Source organism: Brienomyrus brachyistius, chromosome 7 (genome assembly GCF_023856365.1).
Source record: "Brienomyrus brachyistius isolate T26 chromosome 7, BBRACH_0.4, whole genome shotgun sequence".
NCBI classification, from domain to species: Eukaryota; Metazoa; Chordata; class Actinopteri; order Osteoglossiformes; family Mormyridae; genus Brienomyrus; species Brienomyrus brachyistius.
The window spans coordinates 29,536,124-29,554,597 of NC_064539.1; the positions used below are offsets into that span (position 1 = coordinate 29,536,124).

The 18,474-nt window shown below is 47.3% G+C and overlaps 1 protein-coding gene across 4 annotated transcripts; it reads right to left on the reverse strand.

Moving 5' to 3' along the window:
• Positions 1-344: 344 nt before the first annotated feature.
• aebp1a (AE binding protein 1a) lies at positions 345-16,985 on the reverse strand. 4 transcript variants are annotated; one of them, XM_049019994.1, is made up of 20 exons: positions 16,157-16,985; positions 13,773-14,045; positions 13,247-13,306; positions 13,008-13,079; positions 12,672-12,743; positions 12,028-12,090; positions 11,617-11,673; positions 10,514-10,588; positions 9,096-9,205; positions 8,391-8,530; positions 8,191-8,275; positions 7,790-7,934; positions 6,276-6,358; positions 5,712-5,835; positions 5,246-5,442; positions 4,959-5,138; positions 4,364-4,754; positions 2,949-3,088; positions 2,540-2,639; positions 345-1,960 (listed from the first exon to the last, which is right to left on the reverse strand). In XM_049019994.1, the coding sequence occupies exons 1-20, from the start codon at positions 16,416-16,418 to the stop codon at positions 1,152-1,154; spliced, it is 3,438 nt and encodes a 1,145-aa protein (XP_048875951.1). In that variant the 5' UTR covers positions 16,419-16,985; the 3' UTR covers positions 345-1,151. The 4 variants fall into 4 exon arrangements, with proteins under 4 accessions (XP_048875951.1, XP_048875950.1, XP_048875949.1 ...); XM_049019993.1 differs by having other exon boundaries at positions 11,617-11,676; XM_049019992.1 differs by having other exon boundaries at positions 12,672-12,746; positions 16,157-16,984.
• Between the last annotated feature and the right edge of the window lie 1,489 nt (positions 16,986-18,474).

The following is an 18,474-nucleotide window of genomic DNA, read 5'->3' on the forward strand; positions in this document are numbered from 1 at the left end:
ATGGGGGGGGGCTCCTTCAAATCAACCTTCCATTTACTCACAGCTGAGCTGGTTCTTTGGAAACAATCTATCAGTGTGGACTGTTAATTTGCTCCATTCCAGTGTCACTACAGTGAAACATTTTTTTTTCAGTCATTTCATGTATCCAATAAACTGTATATAATAAGCAAATAATTAACCCAAGAGATTGCATTTCAATAACAAGAATCAGTCTGTGCATTAAACATATAAATCACACATCTTTTTAACTGTTATTTTAGATTCCAGAAAATGTGACTATAGCTGGGTGGAGTGGTTTGATTCCGCCACCCAATAAAAACACACCAGCTGACAGACCCAAAATGTAAAATCTCTCTCAGTACTTTAATGAGCATTTCAGAAAACCACCAATAAAAAAAGCATCTTTGCAGTCATCTCATTTCTCCACACTGCTCCGGTGTAAAAATGACATAAGTGAGATACCACACTTAACCACTGTAATTTTTTGCTCCCACTCTGTCTGGCTTTGGAAAAGCATCAGATAAGAAGGCAGGGTGATCGTGAAGCAAAGAAGAAACTTCTGTTTCGGATTTGTGACAAGCTGTAATGTTTCCGTTCAGGTTAGTCGCCTGTAATCAGTTTTACTGGTTTGTACATATTTTTGTTTTTTAGGTACATTCATGGTTTGGGCCTCAAAAAAACCTTTTCGTATTTACATCCTGGAGAGGATGAGCTATCGTCCATCCTCTGAAGCTGCACTGAACAGGCAGACACTTCTCTGCCCAGCAGACTGTGTGTCCTGTGGCTGGGGGGCTTTCGAAGAGGGGGGGCTCCTCTACATGTGTGGATGAAAACAGCCAAGGGGAGAAGCATTATGGATGTTTCTATATTCCCAGTTGGATATTCAGCTAAGTTTATTTCACACACATTATATATATAGTATATTATCATATTAATTAAATCCTCCTTCTGTTTTCCAGGAATGTCCCCTGACCCAGTAACTGTTAAGAGTGTAGGGCTAATGACTGTTCAGGTGTGGGTCTGAGGGGCTGAATCTTTATTTCTTAAGTATTTAGGATATTGTGTCATTGGATTGGTTTTTTTGGGGGTGTTTTTAGACATTTTTGATTCATAGGGGGTCCCAGGTAACCCCGCTGTGACTGTGGCCACTTTCAGTAATCGTCTATGATGTACTCAAAGTTATAATCCTGCGTCGGCCATGTGTCCTGCAGCTGTTCGCTAAGGGCGGTGACGGACGGGTAGGTGGTGTCGGTCTGGAGTTCGAAAGTGGTGGTGGGAGGCAGGGTGGTGGTAGGGGGCGCGGTGGTTGTTGGGGGCTGGGTGGTGGGGGGGAGAGTGGTGGACATGTTTGCCCTTAACCTCTGCTGCCGCAACTTCTGCAGCTGGAGCAACCTCAAACGCCTCAGCTGGGGGTTCCCAACACCGCCCCCAACGCCTCTCCCAACACCACCCCCAACGCCTCTCCCAACACCGCCCCCAACGCCTCTCCCCACACCGCCCCCAACGCCTCTCCCAACACCGCCCCCAACGCCTCTCCCCACACCGCCCCCAACGCCTCTCCCAACACCGCCCCCAACGCCTCTCCCAACACCGCCTGTAACACCTCTCCCCACACCACTCACAACGCCTCTCCCAATGCCATTCCCAACTCCTCTCTCAACACCATTCCCAATGCCTCTCCTGACATCGCCCTCAACGCTGCCCCCAACTCCTCTGCCGACGCCTGATGTAGCGGCCGGCTTGCCGGCTCCCTGAAGCACGCGAACGGGCCGGTTCCGGTTGATTGCCATGATCTCCCGGATGCGATCCCAGTTGGATTTTCTCAGCGTGAAGGTGCATGTGGTGGCGCCCTGCTCGTAGCCCACCAGGCAGAGCCGCGACTGGGGAGTGTACCCCTCCGCCCGGGCGGTCACCCGGTACTCGCCGGGATTCAGCAGCCTCCAGTAGTCTCCCGTTGCCGCTGTTTGTATGAAAAATCATTAAAATCCAAATTACAGCAAATGACGAAATAAAATGGCAAAATAAATATATTCTGGGTCACAAATTCTTACAATGAGTCAAGAAAATTAATCTATGGATGATTATCCTGCAGACACCTGTAACGCGAAAAGTGGCACAGGTGAGAAAGAAGTGGTTTGATCTGAAAATGACCACAAAACATCCCTGACATCAGTGGTGGGCGGGGTTCCGCTGATCCGCTAACCGCTAATTAGCGAAGCTAACTTCCCCGTTGGATGCACGGATGGATCTGCTTAAATATATCACACTGTTCCATTTACGCAGCAAAAGATGCAAGGATGTTATTCAATCTGATGAACTATCATCATCGAAGGTTCTTCGAGTTCACCAGGCCCCCACTGTACACAGGCACATTTCTACACACAGGAAGAAACTGATTAATACTATGCCATGCGTAAAAATGTGTGATGCACGGTTTATGCACAAAACTGTTTGTACGCACGGTTGATAAATGAGAACCCGGGAATCCAACCTTGGATCAATGCCGATAAGCTACAAACAAAACGGACGCTCACGTCACCTGCTTTGACGTCATGTTTGATCCCCTCCACGGATATGGTAGCGTTGGCGATGGGGTCACCATCCATGTCCCTCACCAGGCCCTTGATGCCACGGTGCACCTGGGAACACATGGAGGTGTTTATCTCCTTAGAGCACATCATTTCTATATAGTAAATATACTGATGGCTGCACAACACTGAATAATCATCGGCCAGTAAACATCTCAAACATCTGGTTCCTTTAAACTGTGCATTTACAGAACATAATTCTTCAAAGACAAATAGCTCTTCTGTCATAGAGCTGCATAGCTTTTGGGAAATCCTTGTAACAGCAGCGATTTACGTCAGATTTTATCAGACCCAGTCAGCAATAAAAAGCAGCCAGCCCTGCAGGGATTAGCCCAGCGCCATCACTGCAGCCTTCCTAACTTGTTCGATGAAGACCAGCAGAGCCTCGCGGTTGTTCTCCCACTCGTGGGCCAGCTCGCTCTCATGGGGGAATTTGTCGCAGCCCACGAAGACAGACAGCTCAAGGCAGTTGGTGTGCAGGTAACTGAAGTCATTCATGCCTGAGAGATGAAAGGGATTGTTTTAGCCAAGTGCTGTGTGGTGTAGCCCTGGACAGACCTAAAGGAACCTCCATTAGGGGGGTTAACTTACTGTGTTTACTGTGCAGCTACGAGCTAAAGTGTCAAAGGGTCACACAGTGCGGGCAAAGACGCTCCTCACTTAATGACCTACCTGGTTAACGACCCCCTGGACTTACGATCAACGCTCTCTGACCGCTCAGCATTGTACGCTGTCCGAGAACTTTGGTCGTGGGAAGGATAGCGCGGCATCTCAGCTTCAAGCTTCTTATCTCGCATCACCCTTTCTCAGTCTCAGTCTCATCTCAGTCTCAGTCTCAGTCTCAGTCTCATTCCCACAGTCACTCAGTATTCATTACACTAACATTTGCGATCTCCAAGACTACATATTTCTTCTATAAATTTGCACTTTATTGTGTATTTATAAATATACTAAAAATGTTATAAATGCTGCAAATGTGACACTAGAATAACATCTAAAGATGGTTGATACAAACCCACTACCAGTACAGTATGCTGACCTATCGACCAATTCACTTAACAGCATAGTCGTAGGAACGGACCTCAGGTGTTAAATTGTGTCTGTAAGAATGGCACTACAGGAAGTTCAAGTGAGGCAAAGATTGTAAATGTATTGTATTGAATTGTAGTGCACTGGAGACCCCAAACATACTTTATGAAGGCTAATGCCTGTGTTATGTTGTGGTCTAGTCTAGGAATCTGTATTTTCCCAGAACATGTGGCCCATCCATGACCACTCATCCAGTACAGGGTCTCCGTAATACTGGAGAACATCCAAGGAAACGTGGCACAGGGCATAGGACAGTCTACATGGGAGTCCATGTAGGACAGTCTACATGGGAGTCCATGTAGGACAGTCTACATGGGAGTCCATGTAGGACAGTCTACATGGGAGTCCATGTAGGACAGTCTACATGGGAGTCCATGTAGGACAGTCTACATGGGAGTCCAGTAATTTGCACACTTTGGGCAACAGCAAATCTACCCACACAGACCCTAACATATACACTCTACACATACAGCACCTAGACTGGGAACAACATCCAACCTTGGGGTATGAGACCACAGTGCCGCCTGGACGCTGTAGCATGATACCGTATGTATAAAATGATACGCTGAATGCTTCAGGTAATTAATGTAGTGAAGGGTTCTAGGTTCACACATTTGGTTTGCAGCTGCTTTCACCGTGTCAAGGTTGCAAAGGTCTTGTCGATTTTGCTAATTTCTCATACTTACTGCCCACGACGGGCTTCCAGGTGGCACGGTTGATGATACCCTGGCCAGTAGTGAAATCATCAGTGTGACAGGAGCCGCGGTAGGTCTCCATCATGGTGAGGTGGCTGGAGGCGTAGGACGTGGCCAACCACCTGAACATAGCGTCGTCTGGGGTCTCCCTCAGCCCCTCCTCTCGCTGCCACTGTGCCTGCCCCCAGGCTTCCTCATTGATCTCCTCCTCTGCCTCCTGGCCCCCCCTGACCCTCCCATCATGGCTCCTCGTTGTCATCTTGGGAGGGCGCTGCATGTCGAAGGGGTAGGTTATAAGCTTCTCTCCTCCTTGAATGTTGGCCCCCAGTACAAATGGGTGCTTCTCCATCCAGGCGATGATGGCTCGCGTTTCCACGGCAACCTGAGAAGCACACAAGTTGCGCGCACACAACACACGTTGAGATCTGCGATCAAAATGAAGAGCATTTCAAAAATCACTGTAGGTCTATAACTGCAGCTTCTGAAACGATTGGTTAAGAACCATTTAGGCCCATGTTGTCAGCCCAGATCAGGGCAATAAACTCTTTGATTCCCATTTGCTCCCCTGTTCCATACCCATACCCACCGAGCCATTGTCTGATTGGTAGTTTTCTGGGATAGGGATGTGGTGATTGGGCACATAGCGGGGGACCCAGCCCCTGTCTTCCGCCCCCCACAGGATGCTGTTCAGGTCCGGGAAGTTCACAAATATGTCGTAGCCCTCTTCTGTCCAGTGCCCCAAAGCCCAGTTGCCCATCTCAGAGCCCTGGACCACAGAAACGACGAAGAGGGTCTTACTTAGCTGACACGCTACAGCAAAAACTGAGCTGAGAATGACAGTGAGGATGAATGCGCAGAGAGCCGCTTCCTGACCATCTCATAGGCCAGCTCATAGGCGTCAGGGTTGAGCGAGGGCACTAGGTGGATGCGCACTCCGTCCACCAGGCGGCGCACTCGAGGGTTGTCGTCGTTGTACTCCCTGCACAGAAACTGCATGAGCAGCAGCAGCAGCTCCCGGCCCAGCACTTCGTTCCCATGGAGACCAGCCGTGTACCGGAACTCAGGTTCACCTGCCAGAGAGCAATCAGCCTCACTTCAGCACAGCTTAGGGTCTACATCCACACCTGTCTCACTCAGGATAACAGACATGGCATGTAGCTAGTGATTATGTGGAATGGAGACAGCTACTCAGGTGACAGCTATGTCGATGTTGTTCTGTAAAGCGAGGTGACCTCCACAGGAATCCAGGGAGATCTGCGCAGATGAAGTGTGTGGGATTCGCAGCTGCCACCACTGTGGCGTGAGAGTTTCCCTGCCAGATGTCTCTGTGGCATGCTACCTGTCTCATGTTCCCCGGGGTTGTCGGAGATCTCCATGGCATACATCTTCAGCCCCTGGGAGCTCTTTCCGATGTTGTAGATCCTGGTGATGTTGGGGCACTCCTCATTCACTACTTTCATTAACTGGGGTGGGGGGAGGGCAACAGAGGCAGTGGTAGAATTGCAGGAAATGAAGGAAGGGCTCGGTGAGGTGAGACTTCAGGTAAGATGCTAAGCTGTACAGACCGTGGTAGTAACCCATTTAAATTCTACCTGCACACTGATATCCTAGGAGACGTTGGTATTATGCCAAGCAAAACCCTTTCCTGAGATCCAAAGTTGGGTCGTGAGAAGGAAGACTGGAGGAAGACTTCCCATGTGGTCTTGCATGGGAAAGTGACCAAGCTTTGGAATGCTCTCGTATAAATATCCCTGTTACCACAAGATATCTGGTATTTTCATGCTTAGTTTTCCTTATCTTTACCCAGCTCAGTTTCCCATAAATACGGTTTCCCTCAATAGAGATCCTGATCCAGTGTCACTTGCTTCTGTTCTTGATTGCATGGGGGGGGGGGGGGGCATACCTGTCTCATCTCCTTGTAGTTGTGGTGCTTGAATTCCAAGTAATCTACGGGTGTGACCTCATTCTCACTGAAGTAGTAGGAGTCTGTTGAGAGACAGGGGCAATAGACCATCTGATCAGGGTCTAATAGAAAGGTATCATGTAGACATTAACAGAGCAGTAGTTTACGGGATTGAACCAGAATGTTCACAGGTGAGCTCGCAAACTTGTTAGTCCCAGCATCTTACACACTCAAATGTCAGAAGCATTTTGATTGGGCCCAAGGACCCAGGCTTCTCTAGTCAAAATGCTTCACAAAAGTCAAATACACTCCCTCCAAAGTCGCCTTTTGAATTTTTTGTTGGACCGTCTTTAGCTTTGATTATGGTGCACATCTGACGTAGCATAGTGAACCTCTCCATAGAGCCTCCTTCAGCACGTCCCAAAGACCTTCCATGGGGTTAAGGTCACAACTCTGTGGTGACCAAGTCATGCGTGAAAATGATTCCTCACGCTCCCTGAACCACTCTTTGACAATCGGAACCCAACGAATCTTGGCATCCTTGCCCTGGAATATGTCCATGCCAACAGGGAAGAGAAACTTCCATTGCTGATGGATGGAGGTGTGACCTGGTCCTTCAGGAGATTCAGGTGCTCAGCTGACTTCACCTTATTGCTGCATAATGTTGCTGGGCTGTAATAATGATCCAGTCATCGGCTCTTAAGTAGTTGCTAATATAAATTCAAATGGTGGCTTTTTTTGGGCCGGGCAGTGTATAAATTTGTAGCAAAAATATGTATCTCCAACAATCCATTATTTCAGGAGCATGAATAAATGCATTTTCTCAGAAACTACAAAATAACCCAAAAACAATGTAATGAGACACCCTCTGTACTACAAGTTTATTTTACACAGCCATGTTTTAAATGGACTTGTCAAATACTGTCAGTAGACAGAGGAGATGGGCGTATCCCATCTACAGTGAAATAAGGCGTGTATACATATTTCCCATCGGACAGCAACAATACAGACGATCCTCTACTTATGAACTTTCAACTTACGAACTTTCAGACATACGAACGAAGAGGACTGAACGTCCAAATTGTGTTCCTTGGGCTCCCGTTTCCTGTCCCATTCTTTGTACTTGCGTAAACCCGTAAAATGATGTTGAATAATGACTTACGAACATTTCAAGTTACGAACGGCCGCTCGGAACGTATCTCGTTTGTAAGTAGAGGAGCGTCTGCGTATCATGGCGGAAAGCAGGGAACACAGTGGTTGGAAGAGCAACTTGAGAGAACTCTTACTGTTGTACATCTTTTGTGGGATATTAGACATAGTTTGTGGGACTTCAATGTCAGCCAGAGAACATGAAGATAGACCAAAAATGTTCAGTTGTGTTTAGCATCTGTCCTACCAGATGTTCAGCAACCTAAAGGGTGATTTTGTTTAGGTGTAATTCTATATATACAAGCAGTTACTTATTCAGATGTTAATTTTGCCGCTGGTGCCGCTGAGGGCGGGTGGTCACTCACTGGGCAGCGGGCAGGCCAGCACCTCCAGTCGCATGCAGAGGCTCCCATTCCAGCTCTGCGGCAGGATGCGGATGTAGCGCGCCACCACGGGCTCTGCGAATTGCACTTGCACTGGTGTGTCCTTGTCGACATTCCCAAAGAACAGCTTGGGGTAGTGCAGTGGGGGGGGGGGGGGGACACACACACACAAGGGAAACATGTCTGTCAGCCGCGATCGTTTGCTAGCCCACACAGAGGAGCTTAGCCTTTTCATACTGTACTCGTTCTAACTTCTGAATTCTTGACTTTTAATTGATATCTTGTAAAATAAACAACTATAACAGGATGGGGGGGTTGAAGTAGTTCACAGAAGAGGATCTTATTGGTTATGGAGCAGCTGCGAAGCCGTAGAGGAGACTCACCCATTCTGCGTATCCGTCATGGAGCACAGTCCAGTCTCGGCTGTCATTGCTGAAGGCCACATGGTAAGAGGTGACGAAGTCTTCACTAAGACCAGGGGAGAGAGGGCAAACACGGGCCTGATTTCCTGTACTAGTCGTGACCAGGCTTGCCCACATCTGGTGGACGTCTTTTTCACTGAAGGAAACAGCACCCTCCTTACTGGATTTGAGAATCCCTGCCCTGGAGGATGACCCCGCTGAACTGGACCTCTCGGCGGGCATCCACCTCGAGCCAGTGATCCCGCTCCTCTGGGTCAGCACACCAGGCCCCGCCATACATGTTGTCTTTGTCATCCAAACCCTACAGACATATGACTTTACATAATATTCCCATGTAATGATACTGTAAGATTTGGGGGCATGATGTTCGGTGGGGGTGAGGTCAGGTGACAAGCCCATTCATTCCCTTCCCTTGTGCCTTATTGTATCTCTTTCCTGCAGAACACACACCCAGACCCTGCAGCCCAGTCCCACATGCAGCTGTAGCCTTACCCAACACCCAGCATTGTTTCCTGTGTCTTTGGTCTTGTACTGAAGCCAATTTGAATTTGTTTTCATTCCTCTCCACCATTTGGATAAATCCATCTCCACACATGACGTTTAATCAAATAATCTTCATAAAACTACTCCTCATTTCTCTGCTAAACTTTATTCAAAGTAATGGTACTTGTGATTGACACCTCCATGTGTGAGATGAGCACCACATTACATGCAGTACCTCCCTCCCGTGATGGGCCTGGTGACTGTGACTGGTACATATGGGAGCCATCAGGGCTGTGGTACGTGGCAGAGACTATGCTGTGATGGGGCTGTGGATCAGACCGCAGTCACCCATGACCTGGGGGGGGTTGGAGGTGACGTCCCACCTGCATGTTTAGGCGTCCCCGATGAGGGCCAAAGCCATGGTCAGACATGGAGGAAGCCAGCAGCTGGTCACTGTCCACCCGGTGAGACTCCAGCCCCAAGGGCGGGCAGACTGTGGGGGAGGGGGGCGGAACGAGACACCACTCTACGTTACATTTCAGCTGGCAGGCAGATGTTGACACACACAGTAAGCCAAAATGTCCGCTCATCCAAGAAGTCTCACCACTTTAACAAATTGTAAATAAATCCATTGTAAAGGAAATAACATCATTTTTGGTTCTCCTTTGTGTCCACCCTGGGTTTAACATGGGTGTATGTAAGTCTCTACTTGTTGCGTTAAAGATAAAGTAAAGCAGCGCACAGCCTGCGATTCCCACAGCTCACACGCAGCGCACAGCCTGCAATTCCTGCAGCTCACACGCAGTGCACAGCCTGCGATTCCTGCAGCTCATACGCAGCGCACAGCCTGCAATTCCTGCAGCTCACAAGCAGCGCACAGCCTGCGATTCCCGCAGCTCACACGCAGCGCACAGCCTGCGATTCCTGCAGCTCACACGCAGCGCACAGCCTGCGATTCCCGCAGCTCACAAGCAGCACACAGCCTGCGATTCCCGCAGCTCACACGCAGTGCACAGCCTGCGATTCCCACAGCTCACAATCAGCAAGGAGTACGTGTTTTTCTGAGAAGTGGACAAGGGCTTGTCCTAAAGCTGAGGCTCAGTGTTTTTCCATACACATTAGTCTGCATGTGCACTAGTGGGCTGCAGGCACGTGGGTTCTGGCAAGAGGCGCTTCCCCGACGCTGGGCCATCGGAAATGTCTGTTCGAGTTGCACAGACGGCTCTGTTTCACATTAAAACCCACGTCCAAAATCCCCCCCCCCACACACACACAAATGGTCTGTGTCACAACTGTGGGAAATGAGCAATGAGTTGGTTTACACTGAGGGCCATGTTTTACCTTCTCAGCATCCAAAATCTCCGGGAGGACATGAAGTGTGTTACTACTTGCTGGCATTAAAGTGATCTAAGGAATGTGTGGACACAGTTTGTCATTTAAAGTGGTTTTACGGTGCAAACAAAAGTGTCTGAATCCAGTGTCCATTCAGCTGTATTGGCAGATTAACAACTGGGTTGATTATTTATTATTTATAGTCATGATAAATTTAGAAAATCACATTACTCTCATTTTGCATGAAAAATAAAATCCTATTTAAAAAAAAAAAAAGGAAAATCACCATTGCAGCCGTTCAGATAATGACTATAGCAGTTAAGCCTATCAAGTTTCAGCGAGACCTTTATGAATCACTGAATGCTGGGATACAAAGGACATACGGAAGACTGGACATCCCTGAAATACCAGCTGGTGGGGGGCGGATTTGTGTGGGGCTGTTAGGGGTGGAGGGGTGATTCCTTCTTACTCTTTGGCCCGGCGTAAACAGGCGGTGGCTTCACATGGGCCTCCTCTTCCTCCTCCCATTTCTTCCTCTGTTTTTCTGTGGCACAAACCAACAGGGGCGAACAGTGAGTCAGAGCTTCACCATTTCGGCGCGTTTAGCCCCATTCAGACATTAAATGCATGTCACCCTGCTAGGTCCCTGGTGCGAAGTCGGGGTCATTTCAGATTGACCCGCATGTGTGACTGGAGCAGGAAGTCGTCCGGAGAATTCACCAGGAGCGCGCGGGCGTGTTGGTGACGTTTCTGTCGTACAGCTGGCATGAAAAACGGAAGAACATGCAATGGCGAAGAAGAAGGGCCGTTTGCACAAAGAAGACCCCAGTGAGCATGGCCAACTAGAGAGACGACGAGATCGGGGACCTTCTGCCAGAGGGGCTGCAAACGAAGCATCGCGATTTCCGCAGTCTGCTTTTTGCATCCTGCCCTGTCTAAGCGGAGCTCCAGAATAGAGAGGGACAGGAAGAGGAAGAGTGGAAAGTCCATTATGGGCTCCTCTCCTCTTCCTCGCTGAAGACTTGGGGTATTTTGTTTTCTGGGCCCGTGCTTTTGCCCCAACAATCCCTAAAACTGCCCCTTCTGTAAAGGAGGCAACACGCAGCGCCAGCTGCTGATTTTATGAACACCCCCCCCCCCCCCCCGCAGTGGCACACATGCTTCTGTTTCTCTCCTGTTGCCTGTCTTTCGCTCTTCATCTCTTCCCCTCCCTAATGCGCCAAGGCAGCAGCTCTTCTACCATCTACATTCCAATCCTGACCTCTGACCTCTTCCACTATTCTTTACCAGTACAGTAATAACACCGGCTTATTTACAATGTTATTGCTGTTCTACATCAAAGCCCAACTCTTACTGCCCCATAATGTATAAACAGCTTGACTAGAAGCTCTTGGATCAACATTATACACAAATTCCAGGAAACTGTCAAATTGCACAAACATTTCTGTCACACATTGCCTGGATCGCTGAGCGGCCTGTGAGAAAACCTTGCACGACGTTCCAGCTTGAAAATGATCCCTGAACTTAAGGTGAAGCTGGTTAGCTTAAGCATCGGTGGCTGATTATTTTTACCTTTCTCCTCTTTCTCTTTTCGCGCCTTCTCTCGTTCCTCCTCAAGCTTCTTCTGTGCTGCTGGGGGCACAGAATTTATCAGGAATCAGGGACGTTTGCTATGGTGTAGTGCAACACCCTCAAAGCAATCAGCACTAATGTTTAATCTAAGAAGGGGACAGACACCCTACCACGAATGTTCATTGCCTTTAGGAATGTAGGATAGCTACCTTTCCCATTCCAACAGGTATAGCCTGAAAATGATGTCATGGCTATATTGTCATGGCAACAAGTTTACTATACATCCATAGTGCCATGGTCTTCGGATCCACTGAAGCAGCATAGTCATGTATTGCCCGCTCTGCAGTGATACATCCAGCTGCAATGCCCCGGGTGCATTACACATATGAGAAAATGGCTGTCGTCACACACCATTCAGCTCATAGTCGTACTCTTCGTACCATTCAATCTCGACAGGTGGAGGGGAGGTCTCCTCTAATGCAGAAAAACCACAAGCAAAGCATTAGAACTCTTGTAAAAAAAAAAAATTAGGCAAAATATTAAGATTATAATATATTATCTCATTCAGAGTGCAGCTCTGCCTTGTGCCCTATGCTGCCTGCGATAGGTTACAGGTTCCCTCACGACCATAACTGTAAGACTGATAGATGGACTAATATTACGGAGGCAACTAAAGTTTTATCTTCAGGTATTATGCATATTAGTTATGTCCAATATTGTCACCTTGTCTGGAATCTGAAGTTACTATCAGACATGGTTGTTGCATTGTTTGATGTAGACCTACACAGTAGTAGGTCTGTCTTCATTATTAGGGTCCTTTCTGTACTCACAAGTTCCTGGGATATTAGTTTGTAATTTAGACAGATCTGTCTTTGATTGTTCACAGCTGACTAGAGAAACATGGGACTTTGAATGGGACCCACATGGGACCCTTGCTGCTGCCCTTAAAACAAGCCATTGAAGATTTCCATCCTAGACCCACAAGCTGAGACATTAGCAAACGATGAACCACAGAGTTTCATGTGCTGGTGTCATCAGGGCGATAATGAAGTTACCTGGGATAAATGGGTGCCACTCCTCTGTGGGAAGGAGCTCCTTGGCATCGGGGAAGATCTCTATCTCGCCATCTACTGGGGAAGGAATAGGATGCATATGCATAGAGGAGAAGTCAGTATCAAAAGGATCCAGACCTAAAGTTAAGAGCTGACCATCGCATCAAAAGCACATGGATTGCTGACAATAAACCAGAAGACATTAGGTAAGTAGACTTCAGCTTGGCCGAACGCCACTGTTACAGACAGACAGAAAATAACTCAAGCAACACACACATTTTCAGAAGAGCTAAACGAGGTAAAACTGTACTAAAAAGCTTAGTCATGTTTCCAACTTACATTTGGAATCCCAGTCTTTATCCTCGAATTTATTTAAGTTCTTGGTCACAGTGCTTGGTGCTGTAGGTGACCCTGGTTTCCCAAACACCAAAAAATAAGAACATTCCAGTCATCATGACATTGTCACCATGTTTCCTGAAAACACTGCTTTTGGGCCCAAACAAAGCAAGGTACCACAGGGCGGAAAGCATGACTTAATGGTTAGTAACTGGCTTTTATATTTAATTCTGCTATCTCACCATGTTGAGACCATAGAGTTCCCTCTTCCCATGGGTCCTTATGGTCTGTGGTGCCGATTGCTGTTTGGGAAAAGTGAATCCGCAACAAATTCAGGATGATGCTGTCTAAATCTGTGACCATTTCCAAAGTCCAGCTTAACATCAGTGTTCCACTACCTCATCGTGTCGAGTTTCACTGATCAAGCATGAATCTAGAAGGGAACACCAACGTTTAGCTTGAACAGTCATCTACAGAGATGAAGACGTCGTGCTTAGATGATTCATTCACTTAGTGAGTTGATGCTAGTAGTTACAAATCGAACTGAATATATCTGGAAAGTTAAAATCTCATGTATATATACTTATATCATATGTTCTGACAGGTTGAGGTTAAATATACATTATACACCAGTGAGGATGCCGCTGTGCTTCAGACCGTTAACCACATTTGGAGTACTATGACGTCAATCTCAGGACATCTCTCAAGCAGAACTGAGCCTGCTTTAGGGCTGGTATGGTCCAGCAAAGGGCCGGGAGGCAGACGTACCCTTGCCAGTTGGATGACTCTTCTGCTCCTCCTCCTTCTCCTCTATGTCTGTCTTCTTGGTCAGTCGTTCTTCTGTCTCCTTGGGCTCCTTGGTGACTTTTGGTTTCTTGGTGGGTTTCGGTTTCTTGGTGGGCCTGGGGGGCTTTGGCTTCTTGGTGGGCCTGGGGGGCTTTGGCTTCTTAGTGGGTTTGGGGGGCTTTGGCTTCTTAGTGGGTTTGGGGGCTTTCAGCTTCTTAGCTTTAGCTTCTCTTTCCTCTTCTTTCTTTACCTTAGCTGGAAAGAGTTAGAAGGGAAAAAACAGACACATTAATCACTCAAATACTCCTGCTTACCTCTCGGCTGTGGGAGTAACAGCTCTGTAGTTTTTCTGATTAAAAGCTACGGTGCGCTGATTAATATTCAAGGCTTGGGGCATTATTGGGGCACACCCCTGGGAATAAAACACCATTTCAAAGGTGACGTCTCCATTAACTGCTGCTCAACACTATGTTGTCCTGCATTGGGTTCTACGGTACTAAATCATGGGATCATGCATGAGATGAGGTTAGGCATGGGTTCTGGGTTTCTGAGGGCCTTGCAGGCTGCCAGATCTTTTACTGCCCTGCTTCACTGGGACTTGGGTTCTTCATTCAAATTCACACTTGCTCCAATAAAACCACGAGCTTGGCACGGCTCGCTGAGCACATCCTGTCATTGGGGAGCAGCCTTTCCTGCACTCAAATGATTCCATTGTGTTTTTTTGGTGTAAGTGGACCTGGGCAGAGTGCAGAGGCATGCCCCCAAAAGGCTAAGGAGAGGCCCGAGTCTGTCAACCATTAACTCCATTTTCCTTGTCCTTCTGCCATTTTTTCCCCATTACTTGAAGAAGGTATGCTCTTTAACTGTCAGCCTAGTAAATCTGCAAAAATATATAGTGTAGACCCTCAACGCAAGAAGCATCCAAATGTACCTTTGAAATACAAGCTCAGGTATTCCAAGAAATACTTGCTTCTGGGTTCCAAACTCTTTTTTGGATAGAAAATTCCATAGCTGGCACAGATTTCAGACTAAACAAATCACCATGAAAGCTCTTGGCTAGTTATGAAGGGTTAGGTTGGGGACGTTACAGTCTTGATTCCTGGAACGCTGACAACGTTTGCGTCTGGCTGTGTGGATGGTCCAGGATGGGGTGACTAGAACATGGAGAGAGGTTCCAGCATGGGTCTTGGATAAACAGACGTCCAGGGTTTGCCAGACTGTCCATTAATCGCCACAGAAGAAGGTGGCATTAACTGGCGCTGGGACAAAAGGCACCTTCTTCAAATGCTACCAATAATCCCACATAATGACTCAGTTTGGCCAGGACTTATAACACCAGTCCTCACTAAGAACTTTCTTCTCTATGCACCAAGTCTGTAAGTCTCTATAAATCAAACCAGTAAAACTAACATGGCATTTATATTAATCAAGGCGCACACAGTCAGTCATTCTGCAGATCACACGCGGCCATCTTGGCACACTTCCTTCAGAAGGATATTATATTTTTCTTTCTCCTCAGACTGCTGATTCAGCCTTTTTCTTTGCTATCGGTAAGTTCCGACAGTGGCGATCAGCTCCACTCTTTCCAAGCTTACTCTTTGTTAGCTGAGCAAATTAGTAGAACATTTTTTTGTACGATGCAAGTTTAATTTTGTCTTATAAGCAGTTTATTGCTGCTGTGACCTGACGGTAAACTGTGCAGTGCGGGCTAGCTAACAAAGACACAAAACAGCATTTCACCAACAATAACAGGCAAGATCAGCACCCCCCTTCCTCATGGAGGTATTCAAAACCATCAACAAATCATTTTAAAAACCACCATAAACAAATGCTGCCCTGCTGTCAGGTCACATACATTTTTCCATCCCAGTAAAAACATCCCACTAATGAACCTACCTCAGTAAAAGAAAAAACACCAAAATCACATGCTGTATTTCCAAAACGCCCTGTAAATCAAAGGCTTAGCCTCATGTGGATGGCTGTGGGTGTTTGGGCCAGTGCGCAGTGCGCAGTGTGCAGTGAGCTGTGCTTTTTTTCCCCCTCAGTACGACTTTAACCACATACAGAGATACACAAAGTGAGACCAAGACCTCTCTGCTCATGCCCGGCCAGCTCAGTTACTCTCATCTGCAACGAAACATTATGCTTCTCTAGCTCTAGTGACTAGATTAATGTAAGCAGTAAACAAAAACAACAGCTACATTCCGCATGCAAACAATCAAAATGGAAATCTGCACAATAATGCTTCTGCTATACAACTTGGTGATGAATGCGGTGCTTTGGAATGACAGAGAATTTGTCCCTCTGGACCGTACATTTCTCACAAAGCTTTGTTTTCAGGTTTTTAAAATTCTTCTCTATTTTACCTGCTAGTACTTCCTCTGGCGATTTCTTGACTTTTGGTTTGGTTTTCTCAGCATCTCCTTTTGCGATTGGCTCATCCATCAGGACATCCTCTCTGATCTCAGCCTGTCGCTCCTCCTTCCGTCGATCAGCATGTCTCCCGCCTTGTCCCACCTGGACCACCGAGGCCACGGTGTCAGCTGACTCAGCGGATGCCAACGCATAGCCCATGACCAGCAGGGCAGCGAGACAGAGCATCACCCCAGTGCCTCTCATCTTAAACATGGCTCTGTTCTTTCACCCGTCCAGGGGAGTCCCGGGCTGGTCCTGGAAGAGCTGAAGAGAGAACTTTGGTTCCAAAATCCTGATGTTTCCTGCAACTCCCGTGGAAAATAAAACAACCAGAGCTGGCCAGACGCGAAATGACTCAACAGCAAAACCTAAACGGTTCAGGTTTCCAAGAGATGAGAATCCTTAGAGGAGAGCTGTGTGAGGAGTTGTCAGGGGGAGATGTGGAGAACTGGCACTGAATTAGAGCAAAGGTTGTAATCCCCAGCACCCATATAGATGCAGGTTCAAGGAAACATCCGCCACTGGTCCGAATTAGGCTGGATGACTTGCTGTGGACTGAGGGAAAAGTGAAGAATGTTCTGGTCTGAAGAGCTGCAACTGAAAACAAACAAAAAAAAAACTGGATCACATGAAGATGGACTCCCAGCAGAGGAGAAGCAGTGATGTGTTTCCGTGGAGCTGGACCTCAGCGCTGCCCTCGTTCCTGTCCCCCTCAGCCTCTCTCTTCCAGTGGAATCCCTCCAGTAATGCTCCCCCCGGTCTGTCATACTGGGATGTAGTGGGGGCTGGCTTGCGGGTAGGGGTGAACACCTCCCAAGATGTGAAATTCCAGAGGCGGAGACTTGGAGCACTGTGGGGGGGGGGGGGGAGAAAAAGTGTGTGTGTGTGTGTGAGAGAGAGAGAGAGAGAGAGAGAGACTGGACTTTTAATCTCTGCTGTATACATGCGGTGTGAGAACCACACATGAAAACAGAAAACTATGTGACTGCATACCTTCTATATCAGTTCTTCCATGGCTGGAGAATGCTGAGCTTTTTAAGAGAAGAGAAGAGAAGAGAAGAGAAGAGAAGAGAAGAGAAGAGAAGAGAAGAGAAGAGAAGAGAAGAGAAGAGAAGAGAAGAGAAGAGAAGAGAAGAGATGGACAGTACAGGCAGTTACCAGCATGAATGAACAAGCATCCTGGATGGAAAAATAATTATTTTAATAAGAGCCAAGGGGGCTGTGTGTCTGTAAACTGCATGTTATTGCGAAGCTTTAAAGGATGTTCTTTTGTTTAACTTACCCCCCCCATACACACACACAGGCCTCCACACCAGTACACATACAAAAACACTCTGAAGACTCTTCGCCGGAACCTGCCTGACACGCTCTAGAAAAGATTCCAGAAGTGGTCGTCTTATCAGATGACGGCTGGATGTCAGACACACTCATGACCCCCAGCGTGCTGTTTTTCAGTGTTTTTCTGTGGGAGGACTTGGGGGGGGGGGGGGGGGCGGGTCTGCAGGGTTCTCTGTTTCAAGCAGAACACTGAATCCAACAGATAGATGTGTGCCAGCAAAGCAGGTCACCTCAAACTGGGGGAGAAAAGTATCAACAGTACTAATTAGGAGCAGATGGGGGGAGGGTTCATACCACATAGTTATTATGAAAAACATTATCTCCCGTACAATACCCTGTTAACCCTGTGAACTGGGAGATGGGGTTTGGCTGGGAAAATGGTGCAGTGGGCATGGAAAATATAGGAAAACATCAAAAAACAAAATGCTGAAAGAAACTGTTGGAAGATCCAAGGCCAACTGGCTGCCGAAAGGCATGGAGCAAGTGGGCTGCCATTCTGCAGTCCGGTCATTGTGCTCATACACATATTTACGTAACTCTTACAGACACTCACCGAGTCAGCAGTTTGTCTGAATGGGGCGCCTTTGGTCTAAGCGTTAGAGTTATTGTTAGGGTTAGAGTTATAATAGAGTTATATAGGGTTAGGGTTAGGGTTAGAGTTTGTGTTAGGGTTAGAGTTAGGGTTAGAGTTAGCGTTAGGGTTATGGTTAGAGTTAGTGTTATAGTTAGTGTTAGGGTAATGGTTAGAGTTAGTGTTATAGTTAGTGTTAGCTTGGCTAATAAAGTTTAGTCATTTATTATGGGCATTTTTACAAGAGTGCTTCTCACATTTGAAAGGGGCCAGGGTTCACTTTTCAACAGTATTCCTGTTTTGGGCAAAGCTACATCACATGCGTTAGTCAAGGGAACGAGAGCCCAGGGAAATCGCAGA